This window comes from Geotrypetes seraphini, chromosome 7, assembly GCF_902459505.1.
Source record: "Geotrypetes seraphini chromosome 7, aGeoSer1.1, whole genome shotgun sequence".
In the NCBI taxonomy this organism is placed as follows: Eukaryota; Metazoa; Chordata; class Amphibia; order Gymnophiona; family Dermophiidae; genus Geotrypetes; species Geotrypetes seraphini.
The window spans coordinates 114717365-114737578 of NC_047090.1; the positions used below are offsets into that span (position 1 = coordinate 114717365).

General features: G+C 43.5%; 1 protein-coding gene across 6 annotated transcripts in view; it reads right to left on the reverse strand.

The window, feature by feature from the left end:
- MAPKBP1 (mitogen-activated protein kinase binding protein 1) overlaps positions 1 to 20214 on the reverse strand; it is a 363581-nt gene that overhangs the window by 150613 nt on the left and 192754 nt on the right. For all 6 annotated transcript variants that reach the window (XM_033951898.1, XM_033951899.1, XM_033951901.1 and 3 more), the window contains exons 10-13: positions 7742 to 7931; positions 5220 to 5366; positions 4002 to 4186; positions 3608 to 3699 (exon numbers count right to left, since the gene is read on the reverse strand). In XM_033951898.1, the coding sequence (XP_033807789.1) occupies positions 3608 to 3699; positions 4002 to 4186; positions 5220 to 5366; positions 7742 to 7931 (614 nt within the window). The remainder of the gene's footprint in view (positions 1 to 3607; positions 3700 to 4001; positions 4187 to 5219; positions 5367 to 7741; positions 7932 to 20214) is intronic.

Genomic DNA, 20214 nt, shown 5'->3' on the forward strand with positions numbered 1-20214 from the left:
CTTAAAACGAGAAAGTCAATAGAAAACAGGAAGGGGAAGCATATTACACAAACAATGTAACAGAAAGCATGCTATCCCCTCAGAGATTTAGCAAGGAAAGTGTGAACAGATTTGTTTAATATCCTTGTAAAAACAAAAAATTGGTTAAGTGTTTTTTGTTTTTTTTAAGTCTCTTTGTATACTGAAAAAGAGGAACTTAGTAAGATTAGAATGCTATTAAAATTGGGACCTGAACCCATGAAAGCATATTTCTAGAAGGAAAGTAGTTGAACTTTTAAACTACTGTACCCTGTTAACGGCGCATCAGAAACTTGGGAATCAAGATATATATATTTTTACCCAAGCAAAAATAAGGAATGGAGAAACGAGCCATGAAAGATGTGGCCCAGTGTAGTAGATAAGTGCCACCTTTAAAAACACATGTACCGAAGAAAATGAACAGGAAAACAAAGTAAACCCATGTCCTTGAATTCCTGTACCCTCTTACTTTGCTATAGAAGAGGGATCATGAGTAACCAGAGCTTAGCCGTGTGGTACCCCCCAAAAAAATCAAAGAAATTACTCCTGAACCAGAGGCATCAGCTGAAGGTAAAGAGATACTATAGGGTTGAGAGTGACCTAATTAAACAAAAAGAGGCAATGTGCCTGCAGAGTTGAGGTGCTGAATAGAATCTTATCGGGAAGCAATAGAGGTACTTCAAGAAAATTGGACACAAGTAGCAGAAAACATGAGAGGAAGTGTGCAACCAGAAGGAGAAAACCCCAGTGTTGCACAGAAAAGTGCACGATGAAGAAAAACAAAATGTGGAAAACTAGAATTGCTGGAGCAGAAGGGTAATATCAGAGGTCCAGTAAGGAACCAACGTAGACTCAAAATAAAGTCTTGAGTGTGAATTTTAGAAATAGAAACCAGAAAAACGTGCGAGAACACTTTCCGCACCCAAACCCATTGAAGGAACTATGAGTAGAATGAAATGCACATCACGATGTCTACCGGTACTGACAAGTCCCAGTTGCTTGAAGTCCGACTCCAGACCAATGTTCCTTCTAAGCTGAGCACATGAGCGATCGCTCACTATTTTCAGTAGCGTTGCTCATACGTTTTCTCGTGTCACTCAGCTCGTGCTGCGGGGGGAGGTGAGAGGAAGCGGTGGCGGCAGCGGTCTGCCCTGCTCGCCTTAGTGTATTTTAAGTGGAAAGATGCAGTGGCAACTCCTCTCAAGATCTCCGACTGCATCGGACTTCCGACGTGAGAGGAGCCGCGGCCATACCGGGGGAGGGAGGCGGTCCACCCTGGGTGCAGCCTTAGGGGGGGTGCACAGCCGGCCAGGTCCGGATCTGGCCGGCTGTGCACCCCCCCTAAAGCTGCCGTCGGAGAGGAAGTTCGGGCCAGCCAATCGCTGCCTGGCTGGGTGGAACTTCCTCTCCGATGGCAGAATTGATGTCAAGGGAATGCTGGTCGGCCTGACGGTGGGAAGCAGAGAGCTTGGGGCAGCCGCGGCGGTGGCTTTGGGGCCTGTTTCCCCCGATGGTGGCAGCAGTGGCTTTGTGGAGGGTAGGGAGAAAGAAAGAAAGAAAGGGGGCAGGCAGGGAGACAGAAGGGAAACAGAAAAAAGAAAGGGGGCATCAAGAGAGAAAAAAGAAAGAAAGGGCAGGGAGAGAGAGGAAGAAAAAGTTAGGGAAGGGAATGAGGTCTGGAGGAGAGGAAATATACAGGCTGGAAGAAGGGAAGAAAGATTGGATGCACAGTCAGAAGATGAAAGTGCAACCAGAGACTCATGAAATCACCAGACAAGATAGGAAAAATTATTTTATTTTAAATTTAGTGATCAAAATGTGTCTGAATTTATATATGCTGTCTATATTTTGCACTATGGCCCCCTTTCACTAAACCGAAATAGTGTTTTTTAGCGCAGGGAGTCTATGAGCGTTGAGAGCAGCGCTGGGCATTTAGCGCAGTTCCCTGCACTAAAAACTGCTATTGTGGTTTAATAAAAAGGAAGGGGGGTATATTTGTCTATTTTTGTATGGTTGTTACTGAGGTGACAATGCATAGAGTCATCTGCCTTGACCTCTTTGAAAAAAAACCAGAATAGGAATGATAATTAATATTTTCTCAGCGTATAGTGTGCTTTGTGTTTTAATTTTACTGTTGGTAGATCATTTTGACTTGGTCATTTTAAAGTAGCTTGCAAGCCCAAAAAGTTTGGGCACCCCTGAGCTAGAGCGTTGAAGCTGTGTATTTCTATTTTATCCCCCCTTTTACAAAACTGTGGAGCGTTTTTTAGCGCCAGCCGTGGTAGTAGCAGCTCTGATGCTCAGAATTCTATGAGCGTCAGAGCTGTTACCACCGTGGCTAAAATCCACACTACAGTTTTGTAAAAGGGGGAGGGGTTAGTTTGTGATTACATACTAGGTGAAAGTGTTTTCTGTGTTCTGTGTGTTCAAAAAGACATGGATTTCTGTTAGGATTGACTGTGTAGGATTGATCTGTGCTGGTCTGATTGATTGTTTAGTTTTACAATGGGTGTATTGATGTACTGCTCAATGCAATATGTAAGATGCTGCCTTTTCCTAGGTACTCATGTGTGACGTGTGGCTTGTTACTAAAAATCATGTTTTTTGTACAGATGGGGGGGGTGCCAAAAAATGATGGGCCCCAGGTGTTACATATGCTAAGTACGCCACTGTATGTAAAGATACCAGAAAGCTGGCGAAGCAAAAACTTTAAGTAAATTGTTATTCTTCTAAGTTTTGAGTATTTAACCCTCCCACAATCTCACGGCACTTGTCCTCCGTGCCTGCTCATAAATTTGTAGAGTATGTAACTTGTCGCTCATGCATATTTTTTTTTGCACACACCTCATCAATCCTTAGAGGGAACATTGCTCCAGACCTATATTCTGAAATAAAGAAAAAGAAACAATAGAAGAAAACCTTTGACATTCATCAATAGTGTTAGTCTTCCTCTAATAAGAGATACGTCTTCTTCACTCCACGGAAAATGAAAAACTGACGACCTCGCGAGCTGGCATCGGGCAGGAAGGCACTTGCACATGTGCGGTGCGGGCAGCCTAAAAACTTTCAAAAGCTTAAAGTGATATTACATTTTTCACTATCCGTACCGGGCTCCGTGGATGACGTCACCCACATGTGAGAATATGCTGCCTGCATTTTTCAGCAAGAATCCTATGCACAGGGAGCATGAGTAAAATTTACTCAGTGATCCATGGGAACTAGGAGATTATCACTGCTATAAAATGATATCTGGAAGGAGTGGAGATTAAAGAGATTGAAGGCCAAGCAGGAAAAGTAGCAGGAAGATAGGAAGGATAAGTGTGTATGCTGATAAATACAATTGGAAAAAAATGTTATGCTACTATGAGTTATGTACAAATTTTTCCATACAATAAGCACAAACCCAAATTTATTTTCTACTTTTGATTATAGTGAGGTTTGAACACACAGCTAACAATTGAAAATTAACCTAAACTTCCTTCCTCCATCCTCTATACAAATAGAAGATACATTCCAAATTCCTATGTCCCTTTCCAGAAGTACAGAAAAAGTATCTGGGTTTAAATATTCCCCCTTTTCTCCCCATTACCTGTTTCTGGTTTGGAGTACTCCAAGCAAAGGATTTCGGAATCATGAGCTTCCACTTTTAGCATCTCATTCAGACTCTGCAAGTCATGCACCCTGGCACAGGAGCAAAAAAAAAACAGACAAACAGAGCCTGTAAACATAAAGCCTCTCAAGGAAGAATGAATTTTCATTAGCAGCCTATTTCTCTGACCCATACTCAAGAGACAGGGAAAGAGATGCAAGAAGAGAAACGGTAACTTCTTGGGGATGTTCTGACAGGATTGGTTGTTACTACTTCCTATCCTCTGAACAAAAATTTTAAAATAATTTCACCATTTCAGACTCTTACTAGTTAAGACACAGATAAGAAAGCTATCACCATACCTGATCTTTGTGCCATGCAAATTTATTAATACCTGAGTGTTCCTGATCTGTCGCCTGAAGCAAGATGCCGCCCATTGGGGCTCATACAAACTGTTCGAATTCCAACCTTCATGTCCAATGATTGCATATCGACTTTCTCATTGGCCAGTGCCGAATTGTAGTCCATGTCGAGTAATGATTGAGTATTGCTGTCCAGGAATATAATCTTCATTAGATCCTGTGAGAGATTAAAATAAGAGGAAAGAGAACAAATAAAGAGGATAGAGAAAAAAACATGAGCAAATAAAATAAGGAAAGAAGCAGCAAGACTGAATGGAAGTTAAGACAGATCAGAAAAGTGTGAGAAATATAAAATATCCAAAACTAAGCTATTATCAGTTATAAATGAACAAAACAGAAAAAATGGCCAAAACAACTGAACTGAGGTCAAAGTAGTGCCTACAATGATTCTGCCCTGCTTTCAAGAGGATCTGGGGGAGGGGAGGAGTTATCAACTTGGACTACCATTAAGAAGGATTATTATACCATTAAGTTGTGCCATTTTATCACAGGTCCCACTTTATGTAATGAAACTTAGTTACCAATAAGCTGGGTTCACAGTAAAATCACACATCTTAATGTCAGCTCACATTGATATTCCAACCCTCCCCAAACTTACTGTATTTTTAGGACCATAAGGAGTGCATCTTATGGACCGAATATACTGCGCGCCCCTCCCTCCGGTACCTTTTTTAGTGACGGTGGTCCAGCGCGGACTCCTGGATGGCTGCCTTTGTCTTAGAAGAGCAATGCACAATGCAGGAGCGCGACCTTTGAGCTTCCTGCCTGGTCGCGCCGCTCTGTGATTGGCAACTGACTGCAGTTCATCACAGAGTGGTGCAGGACCAGACAGGAAGTACAAAGGTCATGCTCCTGCATTGTGCATCGCTCTTCTAAGACAAAAGCAGCTGTCCAGGAGACCGCACTGGACCACGCCACTAAAAAAGGTACCGGGGGGCTGTGGGCGGCTTTGGGCTGTGGGCTTCCCAGCACCAGACACACACGTGTAGAGGAGGAAAAACCAAGAAGAAAAAAAATTCTGAACTAAATTTATTTTTTCTTGGGTTTTCCTCCTCTACAGGTGGGTGCATCTTATGGTCCGGTGCGTCTTATGGTCCAAAAAATACGGTACATTATGTAGTAATAGTAATATATGAATTTTATCTACTATCAAATACCAAAAGCACAAGACGTTGAGGAAACAAACTTACACTACTAAGAATATTGCGATGCAGAGCTGAGCCATGAATGTTGGAGGTCTCGGTGTTCCAGAGGCGGATGGTGTTGTCAGAAGAGCAAGTGATGAAGGAATTGGGGGGCAGACAGGAATAATTGCTCTCTTTCACCTCAGGATACATCTAGAAGGGAAGGGAGAACAACTATAATTTTTTTAGGTGGGAGATTTAAGTCTCCTCTTTGGCAATGCTTCTAATGCAACTACATCCACATTGGGGTCAGGTGGCAAAATATTATCTTCCTCATATCATAAAACAAGTTCTCAGTCTCAGCCCAAAGACAAAGGAAGAACCATTTTCAGCTTGAGAAGTTGACCCTACACTTGGATCTTAGCCAAAAGACTAAAGAAGCAAAAGGTAAGGAGGCATTACTTTTGCATTAACATTCACATTTAAATCCTGACCAAAACAAGTACTTTGATACAATGCTACATTATAAGCCTGATTCTGTAAATGGTGCCTAGCTTCTAGGTTCTATTCCGTATGTTTGTCAATCAACCGCTAGGCGTTCTGGTTTGTACCAGAGGCAATGCAGGGTGAAAAGTGACTTGCCCAACTTCCCAGGTTCTCAGCCCACTATTGCACAGCTGCAAAGTTACCCAATTTCATGGTTATGCAAGGACAGGGAGAAGGACATTGGGGTGATAGTGCCTAAGGACCTAAAGGTGATGAAACAGTGCGACAAGGTGGTGGTTGTAGCCAGAAGGATGCTAAGCTGTACAGAGAGAGGCATAACCAGAAGAAAGGAGGTGTTGATGCCTCTGTACAAGTCGCTGGTGAAACCTTGGAGTATTGTACTCAGTTTTAGAGGCCATATCTGGCTAAGGATATAAGATGACAAAGTGGTCCAGAGGAAGGTGATAAAAATGGTAGGGATTTTGCACAAAAAGATGTATGAGAAGAGACTGGAAGACCTAAATATGTGTACTCGAGAACGGGAGGGACAGGGGAGATACGATACAAACATTTAAATACTTGAAAGGTATTAATTTAGAACCAAATCTTTTCCAGAGAAGGGAAAATGGTAAAACTAGTAGGCATAAATTGAGATTGCGAGGTAGAAGATTTAGGAGTAATGTTAGGAAATTCTTTTTCATGAATAGGATAGTTGAGCCTGCAATGCCCTCCCGAGAGAGGTGGTGGAGATGAAAACAGTGACAGAATTCAAAAAAGCATGGGATGAACACAAACGATCTCTAATTAGATAATGAATGGCAATTTGGTTGAGGATGGACTGGAGAAGGCTTAGATGACAACTTCATTAATTTGAAATATGAGGAAAGTGCTGAGCAGACTTATGGCTTGTATCCTGAAAATGATGAGACTTGGTTGAGATAGGCTGGAGTAAGCTTTGATGGAAACTCCAGTAGCTGGAACCCAAGGACATACTGAGCAGACTTCTACGGTCTACGGCCCAGAAATATCAAAGAAAAAAGACAATTTAATCAAATTTATTATGCATGTAACTATTGGGCAGACTGGATGGCCTGTTGTCATTTACTATGTTACACTTAGGCACAGGTAAATTAGGCCAGGTAAATTGTGCTGTGAAGATGGCAACTCTACAACTATGCCGTTTGTTTCTAGATTTAGTTTCTAGACTGTGACATCAAGTGTGCACTTTTTTTTTATATACTATTTTGATTGCTTTGTTAGTTGGATGGTATGGAGTTTTTCTGACCCATGATGTATCCACCTTCTACTTTAATGATCTGAAGTATGTTAGTTCCCGAGATAGAAGCAACATTCTGCATTTTCAGCAACAGTGAGGTCTTTTCTTCAATTTTGGTTGTATAATTTTAAATCCAGTCTTTTATCAAATTCAAATATTTGAATTTTTTGGGGGGTGGTCAATTACCATGCCATTTAACCCATTAACAAACAAAAAAGTTGTGCATGAATTTTATTTAGGTGTCCGTTATTAGGGCAGCTAACCTAGGTGCCATTTATAAAGTCAGGTCTTGTGTGCCTCATAGGAAGTACAAAGATAGGGAAATTTTTTTAAAAGATAGGAAAATTTTAAAAATATGCATTCTCACTGTAAAACGTGAAACGCGTATAATTTTATGTCCTGCACAAACTAATGCTCCCTTTAAATCTGCACATTTCAAGCACATTGGTGGCAATCTGAAAACTTTATACATGTATGCATTTTATCTATTTATTTTTACATTTATATTCTGCTTTAACAAAATCTATGTATGTAAAGGCTGTACAAGGCTTCTAAAACAGCCTCCTTCATGTGCACCACCCCAATTCACAAAAAATGAACACATCATAATTATATGCTTCTCCTTGTGACCCTGGGCAAGTCACTCAATCCTCCACTGCCCCAGGTATGTTAGATAGATTGTGAGCCCACCAGGACCGATAGGGAAAATGCTTGAGTAGCTGACTGTAAACCGCTTAAATAACTTGATAGGCGGTATATAAATACCTATAAATAAATAAATATATCTCATTTATAAATTTCTGGCAAGATTCACAGCATTCATTACCTCAATACTCCAGGCACAGGAGGCGTGATACAGGGCAGAGTACACCTTGCCCACTTTCTTGGGGTCCTTGATATCCCACACATAAAGACTATGATCATTGTACACACATGACAACCACTGATTGGTAGCATCATAGGTCATGGCGATGGTATCTGGATACTTGGCATCAGTTAGGCTGGAGAACAAGCGGCTACAGAAATGAAAAAAGGGATCTGGTTTGAGGGAAACTTATGACAGCTCTCTTTTCCTTTGTACTCACAAGCCTAGCTATTCTGGTCCTGAAATAGCAAGGTTTGCAGTAGGTTTTAGATGCCATTTTAAAGACAATTTATTGCAATCAGAATCTCCTGTTGCTACAGAAGTACATACACGATTAAGTTAAAACTTTAGCTCCAGAAAGTAAAATTTTGGTTTAAAGAAAAACCCTCTCTTCCCCTCACCTTCGCTGGCAATTTTCATTTTTCTGCCTTGGAGCAGCACGAGTCTTTTCACAAGTCTAATGTGGCTGCCAGAAACTTCTCCTCTGATGCAACCGGAAACAGGAAGTTGCATCAGAGGAGAAGTTTCAGGGTGTGTGGTGTAAAGTTCTTTCATATTTGAAGAACCCTCCAATGACAAATACAATTAATACTTTTAAAAAGTTAGTTATGCTGCTGTGACTATCAGAATTCAATTGCAAATTTCTTCCCTACACAAAATCCTGAAAATTTGATATCTGGTAGAGAAAAAGTTGTTCTATCCAATGCTTTTTGAACCAAAATTATTGCTGGTGTCAAAACTGAAATACAAAGCTTCAAAAATGGGTAAAATTTGTTAATATTTTTGCTGCTCTGTATGACTTACAATATCTTTGCAATAAATGAAAGCAGGCCTTGAAATAGTCATAGATGAATAGTAATCAATAGTTGAGCAGGTGTACCAAGCAAGAAGTCATCACTTAAATTTGCTACAAATCTATGGCACCCCAAATATGAAGCCAAAAGTTTGCGAATTGAGTTTTTGTCCAACTTTGGCATTGAGGCATTAGAAGAGCACTTAAACTTTTAGAGTTTCAAAAGTCTAGGCTAAGTACAAAAAATTGCACCAGTAGACTAAATTTCAGGCTGATGGTAACAATACCCTGTGTACAGAAAGCCCTTGAAGTTGCCCATTTCGTATGACATGCACAAAAATTTTAAGGGGTGAATGGACAATACTCGGACTGGAAAAGTGTCACAAATGGAGTGCCACAGGGTTTGGTGCTTGGGCCCTTGCTCTTCAACATATTTATAAACGATCTGGAAATTGGTACGAGGGAGGTGATTAAATTTGCAGATGATACAAAGTTATTCAGAGTAGTGAGGACACAGAAGGATTGCGAAGACCCACAACGAGACAAACACACTTGAGGAATGGGCCGCAAAATGGCAAATGAGGTTCAACGTGGATAAGTGCAAGGTGATGCATGTCGGTAACAAAAATCATATGCACAAATACAAGATGTCCGGTGCTGTACTCGGAGAGAGCCCCCAGGAAAGAGACTTGGGAGTACTTGTTGACAAATCAATGAAGCTGTCCGCACAATGTGCAGCGGTGGTGAAAAGGGCGAACAGAATGTTAGGAATGATTAAGAAGGGGATCACCAACAGATCAGAGAAGTTTATCATGCCACTGTACCGGGCCGTGGTGCGCCCCCACCTGGAATAGTGCATCCAATAGTGCATCCAATACAGGAGCCAGGGAGGCCTTTCGGCTTCTGGGCCTGAACAGGGAACCAGAGTCATCTAGGACTGAGTCAGAATCCTGGATAAAAGTGGCATGATATCTGACATTACATTCAATTTGTCATGATCCAAAAGGTCACTGGAGCCAAAACCCAGCTTGCTTATTCAAGAAGTAGACACTGGCAGTGAAGACACTCCTTGAGTTGATGGCTAAACACCCGTTGGCTGCGCCACCTGTCCGGGACACGTCAGAAAGGCTCTCCATATGAGATTCTCAAATTCCAGAGAGATGCCTGTTGTAGGGGAAATAAATGAAGCCTGCAAGTCCTCTGGCTGGGTCCTTGCCTCTGCTTCATATCATTGTGAGAAAAGTGTCCTGGGCAGTATTTCTTGCCCACGTCACAGACCCATAGCGGTTCACCAGCCCTGGAAGGCAAAGATGAGGCTAAGCTCGAGGCTCCTACCCCTCCCTCACATGCGTTGCAGCATGAGGTACATGGATACTCTTCCACCGACAACTTGGCACAAATTTTACATGAATGTGTGTCCTCACCCCCTGAAGAGTCTATTCCAGTTGATTGGAAACAAAATTCATGTATTTTGAGGCAGATGGAAGCTTTTGAATAAAAGATTGATTGAAATCCAAGATAGCTGCCACCAGGAAAATTGTGCCAAAAATGGCCCGTGGAAACGTTTTGAAAATTAAAAAAAAAACCCACAGAAAAAGGGGTTTTGGAGGTGGAAGACCTGAACCCTAACTCCAGAAACCATCAAAACTGGGTTTTTGACCCACCCTGATTTTCCCATAGGAAGCTTTTTCAATGCTGCTGAAAAAGACTTTCTACCTCCAAACCAAGGAATCTTCGGGCTGCCAGCCAGACTGACACTGACCTCCACCCCACCGACCTCAAAGCGCGGCAGTGAGTAAATATGTAGCTGGCCCCCTGATAGCCCGAGGGTTCTTACACAGAATGTCCACAGACTGCGCTCAAGCCATTAAAACTCAGAAGGCAAGCCAGAAGAAATACAGCAGGCTGGCCCTCCAGGTCCACCTGAAGGCTTGCCCTGCAGAGCTGCAGTCCAACTCAGCGGAACCTGCATTCTTTCCTATACAGAAAATCCTCAAGATTGAGGTCTCAGGGCCTCAGAAAAACAAATTTTGAATACAAGAAAGAAAAAAAAAATTAAGCAGAGCGGATCAGAAACACCTCTGCACAGTTCGCTTGCAGAAAGAAAACTAGAGGGTGCCCTGGGCTCTGCCTCCATATGGAAGGTGCTTAAAGTTGTAAATATTCTCACTTCTGCAAGTCCAGTTTGCCACACATACGGAATCCTGAGTAGATGCAACAGAAACATAGGGCTAGATTCACTAAACAAACCGATCGTGTACCGATCGGTTTGTGACCCGATTTTACTCCAGCCCGATTCACTTACCTCTCCTCCGATCTGATCTGATCCATACATGCAAATGAGGAGAATGGCATGCAAAGTAGGCAGGGACACGATTCACTACAGAAATTTTGCATACCCACTGGGCTGGCCGATCAACATAAGAAGCGACTGCTGAGGACCAGTCGCTGAGGTCCTTTCCGATTGCCCTGCCTTCTGCCGCCCTGCTCTCTGCCTCCATCTGTTGCCCTGTCTCAACCCCAATCTGCTCTCTGCCTCGATCTCCTGCTGTCTCCTGCCTGCCCCGATCTCATGCTCTGCCCAGAATCTCACCTGCCTGATGCCCTAATTCACTGCCATGCTCTTGCCCCGAATCTGTCCTGCCTGCCGCACTGACTCACCACCCTGCTCTTGCCCTGAATCTCTCCTGCCTGCCGCCCTGCTCTTGCCCCGAATCTCTCCTGCCCTTCCCCGCACTGTGAGCACGTGGTTTTAACCCGTGAGTTTAAAGCGGGTTAAAACCACGGGCTTGCTGGGCTAGCAAAAAGTTAAAAAAAAAAAAAAAAAAAAGTTGTGGCTCTAGATGATTCTTAGATGTATGCTTAGACCATCTACAAATAGTCTGCGCATGCGTCGGGATCGCGCACACTAGCGATCCTTGCGGTCAGAGGGGGGCGTTCCTCCGATTGCCCTCATTAGAATTTTTTTTGTTTTCTGAATTCATCGGGCCTGCACGAATCGGCCGCGGATCGGGGAAGCAAAGGACGTTCAGTGAATCTAGCTCATAGTGGCTTAGTATGAATGCATGCTTCTCTATGCCCTGGGCTGCTGGAATATCTTTTCCCACTCAACATGTAATCTCTGAGGTTTCAAACTGCCATTCTTGCGGGGCTTTCAGAGCTCAAGGTCAGCATATGGCAAACAATCTCATGTAGATTAGAGAATGACATGAGGACAAATTTATCCTAATCCCTGCAGGATCTATTTCCATCCCCATCCCATCCCATCCCCGCGAGTTCTGTCCTTGTTACATCTCTGCAAGCTTTGTCCTCATCTGCACAAGCCTCAAACTTTTTAAAATCATAAGTGTTCGAGGCTTGTGCAGATGAGAACAGCGCTTGCAGGGATGGGGCACGGACAGGGATGTAGGCAGATCCCAAGGGGTTGAGGGCAAATTTGTCACTGTTTCATTCTCCAAGACTCTACAGCAGAGGGTGGTCATTTTACCAGAATCTGTGAGTACCAGGGGAAGTTCTGCAGTGTAAAAGAAGATGGGGAAACAGTCCCAGAAAACAGGAAAGTGCCTGGAGCCAGGGAGAGCGTCTGTGGTCATTAGGGAGTCACAAATTGAAGATGAGTTAAACCTACCACAGAAAGGAAGTCCCACATGTAGAGGAGAGTGAGAAGTGGGAAGCAGTGAAGGGATAGGTGAGCTAAACCTGCATTGAACAGCAACTGGTTAAGGAAAAGTGCATTGGAGTTTGCTGGGGAGTGAAGGGATGTAGAAGTCTGTGTTAAGGGGAAATGAGAAGCAAAACAGGCTAAAAAAGATTTATGGAGTGGAGCAGGAGGAGAGCTATTAAGCTCCCTACCCTCAAATATAAAACATCAAATTATGCCTGTGCAGAAGGAGAAAAACTTAAAAAGGGAGGGAGAATAGAACAAGGAGGAGTGAGGAAGAAAAAAATTAAGGGGAAGTGAAAAAAATTGAAGGAAAAGAGTGCGATATAAAGGATGGGCTGAGAGATTGGTTGGAGAAAAGTGCTGTAGATGGCTTGAATGGAGAAAGAGAATGATGCTGATAAGCAGCGAGGGGGAGGAGTGATACCGGTAGGAACCTAGCTTTTGATCTGTCCACATTACCTGTCCTGTTCTTGACATTTAGATACAAGCTGGTCATTCACCACCAGATATATTTTGTTTTACTTTGCTGGATGAGGAGAAATTTGTTGCAAGTTTTGAGTTCAGCACCTCTAATCATTTTCAAAGATTAGCTCTTATACTTGCTTGCATGTATCTTTTCAAGAACAAAAATAGAGAGAAAAAGTTTAGAACTCCCAGGAAAATGTAAGATTTTAGCTTTGCAAATACATAGTGTGGGTCTTGCAAAATACAACACAGCCACTACCAAAAGTCAAGCAAAAGCCTGCAGCTGTGGGATGATAGAATGGGAGACTCAGAGTCTGCTGTGTGGGCTGAGGATCAAAGGAACTCCTGTTTTGTCACAAAAAGCTCTTAAAATCAAATTAGCTTGCCCTCTGAATTCAAGGAATAGTAGATGCCTTGACACCCACACTCGAGTCACATGATCCAATAGAATTAAACATGAGAAGCCAGCAAGTGCACTAATGTTGCCAGGTCCACGGTTTTCTCGCCCAATTGAGCTGCTTTCGAAAGATGATTCTGGTAAATTTTTAGTAGTTGCAGGTTGTGGGTTTTTGGTTTGTTTCTATTTGGGTTTATTTTTTTTTGGGGGGGGGGGTTGTGTGTTTGTGTGTGTGTGGGGGGGGTTGCTAGTTTCTGATTTTAAGTTTACAATGTCAATAAGTCCTCTGTAGGGAGGAAACAGCTACAGTATAATCTCGTTATAACGGACTTGCTTATAACGGAAACTTGCCTATAGCGGACGAGGTCCGCTGGTCCCAGCCGAGCACCATTATAAACATACAGAAAATCATCGGATATAGCGGACTTGCATATAACGGACTTTCAGATGTAATGGACAACTATTTTGGTCCCCAGAGCCGCTTTTAGCTGTAGTTTTATTCGGCTATAAGGGACAACCAGGCACCGCCTACAAGGCACGTGGCATGCCGGTGATATAGTATCAAAATGCAGCCCAGAAAAAAAATGACAGAGCATTTTTCTTTCCAGTACAGTGTTCTGGTTTGCAATCATTTCGTGCCATGCCAATGTTTTGCTGAGTTTTGTTACTAATGTTGCTGATATGCTTGTGCAGTGACTGTTTCTCATCGATTTACGTTGTTTCAAGTTGCCCTAAATAAAGTTTATATATATATATATATTTTTTTTTAACTTCTTTATTCATTTTTAAACTTTCATCAAGTGTACAAAATTCATAATACACACTATTAATTAGACCACTTGAACATCTTATCATTATATCTTATAAATATAAATGCAACCCTCCCCCCCACCCTCCTTCTAATCACATTATTCATTATAAGATCATAAACCCTCCCGTTAAACCCTTCCTCTCTTTCAACACTAAATGGTGTATAATTAATAGAATTTAAATGGAATTTAAATTAAGTTTTTAAAAAATACAACTCTGGATATAATGGACCATTTTTCCAGGTCCCTCGAAGTCCGTTGTTACGAGATTATACTGTATTTTACAAGGCGTCCTTTCTCGCCAGAACCTGCAGGGTGGAAGCAGATAAAAGACTTTCTGTGCACATTGAAAGCTTTATCAGATATCTGAACCTTTTAGGGTTCCAAAATGACTGCAGGAACCTCACGGGTACCTACCTACCTGCAGTCATTGTAGACTGACTTACTCTTGGGAATATGAAGAAATACAATGGGCTGTTTTTGTGTTGCTTTTTCAAAATAAATAGGGATTTTAGAAAAGTATCTGGCAACCCTTAAGTGTTTCAACAGAGAAGCATTTTAATGGGCAATATATAGATGACTCAGTTCAAAAGCCCTTGAAGCTTGCATTAAATCTGAAGTTTTGTCAAATTCTGCTTCACTAAAATAAACTGTTTTATATAGTTGAGCTTTACAAATATATTTAATGCCAGCTCTGTGATTTTTAATCAAAACATTTTTGGGCGCTCCATGTTCTCCTTTATTTTGGAAAACATCAGTTCTCTGTAAAAGAGCTGGCATGCCATTAAAAAAAAATAAACTTCATGAATTGTCAGGACGGCAACATACCGAGGTTCAAATAATAAGCTACACTTCACTTAACCAATGTCGCACAATTCTTCAAATAGTCAAAGCAAGCAATTTCAACAAGACATTGGGGACAAACAGAAGAAAAAGCCTCAGAAATTCAAACATTCTGAACAGCGTTGATGGTGCATTCAATCACAGGCATAATACCTTCTGTCCCAATCTTCATATTTTACATAAAAAAAGAACACTTTCAGGCCCAGATTCTAAAAATGGCATCTTGATTGTAGGCAGTGGTAGGCATCCTACCGCTGTCTAACCAGTCAATCAGGATGCACGTTTTTTAAAAAAAGCTCCCGAGACAGGCCACCTACATTGGAGGCGCCTCCAGGAGCCTAGGGAAGCATGCAAGCTCGCCTAAGGCTAGGCATGGGCATGGCTTGCCCCAGAAGTATCCTTAGGCGGACCTAGGCGGCTGTACGTGTCTCCCTAGGCCAGCAGGAGACGTGTACAATGTAGGCCAGCAAAATGCTGGACTATATTGTAAGTAGATGTGGCTGCTGAGATTATTGTGGCAAAGGATCTCCCTGCTGCGATAAGTTTAGCAGCTGCAGTAGCGGCCGCCCATCCCACCCGAACGACCGCCGAAAGGAGAGATGCCCACTCTCTCCTGTTGGACCCCCCGCTCAAAGCCCCCCTTGACTCCCCTCTAACCTTTTCGAAAGGCCAGATGGATGGGTTTTTCCTCCAGCCAGCTGGCAGGCCTGCCTCCGTCTGAATGAGGTGGGCCTGCCCCTTTCTGGTGCATTATGGGTTGCACCGGGGAGGGATTGGCCCACCGGTTAATCTAAGATATCGGTTAAATCAGACCATTGGCCCCTCCCCGGTGCATCCCACAATGCACCGGAAGGGGCAGGCCTGCCTCATTCAGATGGAGGTAGGCCTGCTGGCCGGAGGGAAGACCCAGCCATCCTTCCTAAAATGTTAGAGGGGGAGCCGGTGTGATCTATGGGGAGTGGGTGAGGGGTTTTGGCAGGAGGGACTGGGCATCCCTCCTGCTGCAACCTATGGGGGGGGGGGGGTCCAGCAGGAGGGATTGGGTATCCCTTCTGCCAGCGATCATTCGGGGAGGGATGGGGGACGGGTAGGCCTCTTCTCCATCGAACAGAGGAGATTGAGAGGGGACATGATCGAAACAATCAAGGTACTGAAGGGGACAGATTTAGTAGATAAGGACAGGTTGTTCACCCTCTCCAAGGTAGGGAGAACGAGAGGGCACTCTCTAAAGTTGAAAGGGGATAGATTCCATACAAACGTAAGGAAGTTCTTCTTCACCCAGAGAGTGGTAGAAAAACTGGAACGCTCTTCCGGAGGCTGTTATAGGGGAACACACCCTCCAGGGATTCAAGACAAAGTTAGACAAGTTCCTGCTGAACAAGAACGTGTGCTGGTAGAGCTAGTCTCGGTTAGGGTGCTGGTCTTTGACCAGAGGGCCGTCACGTGAGCGGACTGCTGAGCTGACCCAGCAGTGGCAATTCTTATGTTCTTATCTACTTATAACCTGATTCTCTAACCGGCGTCTGTAATATGGACGTCGGTTAAAGAATCGGGTTCACTTTAGGTAGGCTTAGGAGCAATTCTGTATAAGATGCCCATTGGCTTCCGAGACCGGGAGTCCTATACAGAATCCAGGCCTTAATGTTCAAAACAGCACTGTGAGGGTAGGTATAGTGATAACTTAAAACACCAAAGTTGTTGGGGTTTTTTTTTTTTTGGGGGGGTGAGAATTCCTGAACTAATGTAATTATCCTCCCTTGGGGGCAGAAAGTTTTTATACCTATGATTGAATGTGCTGTGAGCCCTCTTCTGAGTGCCATTTGAGCTTCTGAAATTTGCTTTTATTTGTTCCAATGTATTATTGAAATTGTTTGCTTTGACTATTTGAAAAATTGTGACATAGGTTTGTGAATGTAGTTTATTGTTGGATGTTTGAACTTCACTCCTCATGAGTTTTGATTGGAAAATATTGAGGTTGCCATTTTCTGATTTCATTATTAAGATAAGCTGAAAACTACAACAAAGAAAGCTGTAGAATAGCTATGGTAGTGCACTAGGGAATGAAGCCTTGTTAACTGGTCAGCAAGAAAAGAAAGCTGGCTCAGTCTCTTACAATTAAACACAACACATGATATTCTGGCTGTCAATCTTCTCCTGCTCTTTGGGTTTCCATTTCAATTAGAAATGGTAAACGCCATGGCTCCATAAGTCTTTAGAACCACATAGAGTTCCCCCCTCCTTTAAAAAGAAAAAAATTATTCTCCAAACTCATTAAGATCATGTATTGTAGCAGTGGTCCTTGCCAGAAGAACATACACCAGATCTCCCTTTAGAACTCTGAAATAATGGATCCTAAATCTGACCACCAGATGTCACTATTGTATAATGACTGAGAGGCAGCTTCCCAGCACCTCCAGCTCCGAGAATCAAACTCATATCTAACATATGTCAATACACAGCACTGTCACTGGGCCAGCCCAGGGACACTAGCCTTTTTCAGTCTTCTTTTCAGTAATATCTTGGCAATAAATAGAATAATAAGACAAAGTAATTGATTTCCTCCTTTCTCCAGTCCAATTAGCACATCTCTATTTTGCAGCTGAGAGTTTGGCTGCTTTATTCACAGCAAGTTAGCAGCTGAAGACAAATTGTCTTTTATGGAAACCCCTATGCACTAGACCAAATCTTTCAGCTCATCCTCAATCCAAGGAAGTCAGCTTCTTTCCTGCACATTCTATCTTAATGACCTCAAGGTTATCATTAACATTCTTTTGTCACTTATTTCTTAAAAACACTTTTAGCTAGAAATCAGCAGTTTGGAAATTTTATAGGACTATTATTCAAGTATTTACTTCCTGGGATTATGCTTCTCCAGGGTTCTCTGAGCACCAAAAGAGTACAGTCTCTGGCAACCATCAAGTCAGTCAGTGAGGCATACAATGGAACCAGCATTAAAAAATACGCTGAGAAGCAGATATAGACCAATTTTTGGATTATGATTACAAAATGCAAAACGTTTTCTGTGTGTAAGAACATAAGAACAATCATACTGGATCAGCCCAGTATCTTGTTTTTAACAGTGGCCAATCCAGGTCACAAGTATCTGGAAGAAACCCAAATAGCAGCAACATTCAATACTACCAATCACAGAGCAAGCATTAGCTTCTCTCATGTCTCTCTCAATAGCAGACTGTGGTCTTTTCCTCCCGGAATTTGTCCAAATCTTATCACATCCTCTGGAAACGAGATCAAGAGCTTAATGACAGATTAGGTTCTTACCTCAATTATCTGGGTTCTGTTAGGATATACAGGAATTCATAATGTAGCTATTGATTCCCATTCCCATTCCCCATGAACTACAGAAGGGTATCATTTTAAGAACTTGAAACTCCTCCCCTTCTGCAGTGGAGCACAGCACCCTCCTCAGTTGGTACCAAAGCAATTGAACTTCAATGAAACATAAGAAGAGAAGGAGATACACGGGGAACTCCCCCAGCATTAAACATATTCTGCTCTGCTCTGAAACTTAGAAAATAGAACAATCCTATATAATAAAAGGCTAACTCGCGCATGCGCACTCCTATTTGTGTGCTTCCATGATCTGTAGTTCCGTGGCCGCATGAGTGCGCATGCGTGAGTTCCCAGCCTTCTTCCCAGCCTACCTTGGCCGTCAGCAGCGGCGGCTCAACTCTTCTGGGGACCTGATGTGTGCTGTGTCCGTGGCTTGAGGCATATGCGCCAGTTAGGTGCATCGGACGACAGGAGCAGCGCTGGCAGCGGATGGCGGGAGGAGGGCTCATGGTCCTGCCGCCGCTGCTGCTCCTGTTCACAGGGCCTGCACGTCGCCGACTCCCCTCCTTCCCGCAACAACCGCTACCGCTCCTGTTCAAAGCGGCCTGCTGAGGTTCGCGGCCGGCTGTAACGAACCTCGCAGGCCGCTCTCCACATGGTAGCACGTTCCCACTGACGCGATCGCGTCAGAGGGAACAAGCTACCGAGTTGGAGAGCGGCCTGCGAGGTTCGTTACAGCCGGCCGCGAACCTCAGCAGGCCGCTTTGAACAGGAACGGTGGCGGTTGTTGTGGGAAGGGGGAGAGTTTTAACAGGATTATAATTTTAACAGGAGGAGTCGCCGAAAAAAAACCTTCAGCCGCTGCAGGCCAGCACGCGGGAAGGGAAGGGGGAGGCGCCGAACGGAGCAGGGCAGCTCACGCTAAGAGAAGGGAATGGGGGGGTGGGGGAAAATGCTTCTACTACTCAGCAGGGACCTGGAGGGGAAGGGAAATACCGCTGCTGCTTCTCCAAAGGAAAGTGGGGGGGGGGGGGAGAGAAGGGAATGGGGGTTGGGGGGGAAAATGCTGCTACTACTTCACAGGGATCTGGAGGGGAAGGGAAATACCGCTGCTGCTTCTACAAAGGAAAGTGGTGGTGGGGGGGAAGTGAATGGGGGGTGGGTGGGGGAAAATGCTGCTACTACTTCATAGGGATCTGGAGGGGAAGGGAAATATCACTGCTGCTTCTGCAAAGGAAAGTGGGGGGGGGGGGGGAGACACAGAAAGAAATACAGACAGACAAAGGAGGCTAGGGAGAGAGACAGACAGAAAGAAAGACAGACAGGGGACCAGAGAGAGACAGAAAGAAAGACAGACAGACAGACAAAGGGTGCCAGGGAGAGAGATAGAAAAATTGCAGGAGGGAGAGAGACAGAAAGAAAGGAAGAAAGAGACAGGAGCAGGGAGAGAGACATAAATAAAGACAGACATATATTCATGCACCCGTTAATGTAACGGGCTTAAACACTAGTGATTAATAACAATTAGTGAGTAAACAGTGAACATTAAATCATGCACTAAGAGCCAATCTGCTAAGGGTAACAAACAGGGGCTAAAAGACCCTCCCAAGAGGAAAGAGAAAGGGAAACTCCCAGTACCTGAAACACATCTTTTCTTAATCTTAGGGGTAAGTGTCCCGGAGATGGACACTGGCAATGTCTGAGACAGAAATCAAGCGAATCACAAAAAATTCACACAGGGAGGGTAGTATGGACTCCTGTGTATCCTAACAGAACCCAGATTATCGAGGTAAGAACCTAATCTATTGTTCTGTTGTGGATACACAGGAGCCCATACTGTAGCTGATATACCAAGCAGTGCCATACATCTTTTAGAAGGGACAGATGAGCCTGTTCACAAACTCGAGGACCCAAAGGCAGCATCCTCTTGAGCTGCCACATCCACTCTGTAGAACTTCGTAAAAGTGTGAAGAGTAGCTGCTCTACAGATTTCATCAGGCAAAATAGTCTGAGACTTTATCCAGGAAGTCGCTATACTTCTCATGGAATATGCTGCAAGAGAAATAGGTTACTGTTTCCTGCAGGAAATGTAGGAAGATGAAATCACCATGTGGATCCATCTGGCAATGGCGCTTTGGAAGCTGGCCTTCCACTTCTCGAGTGACTGGTCAG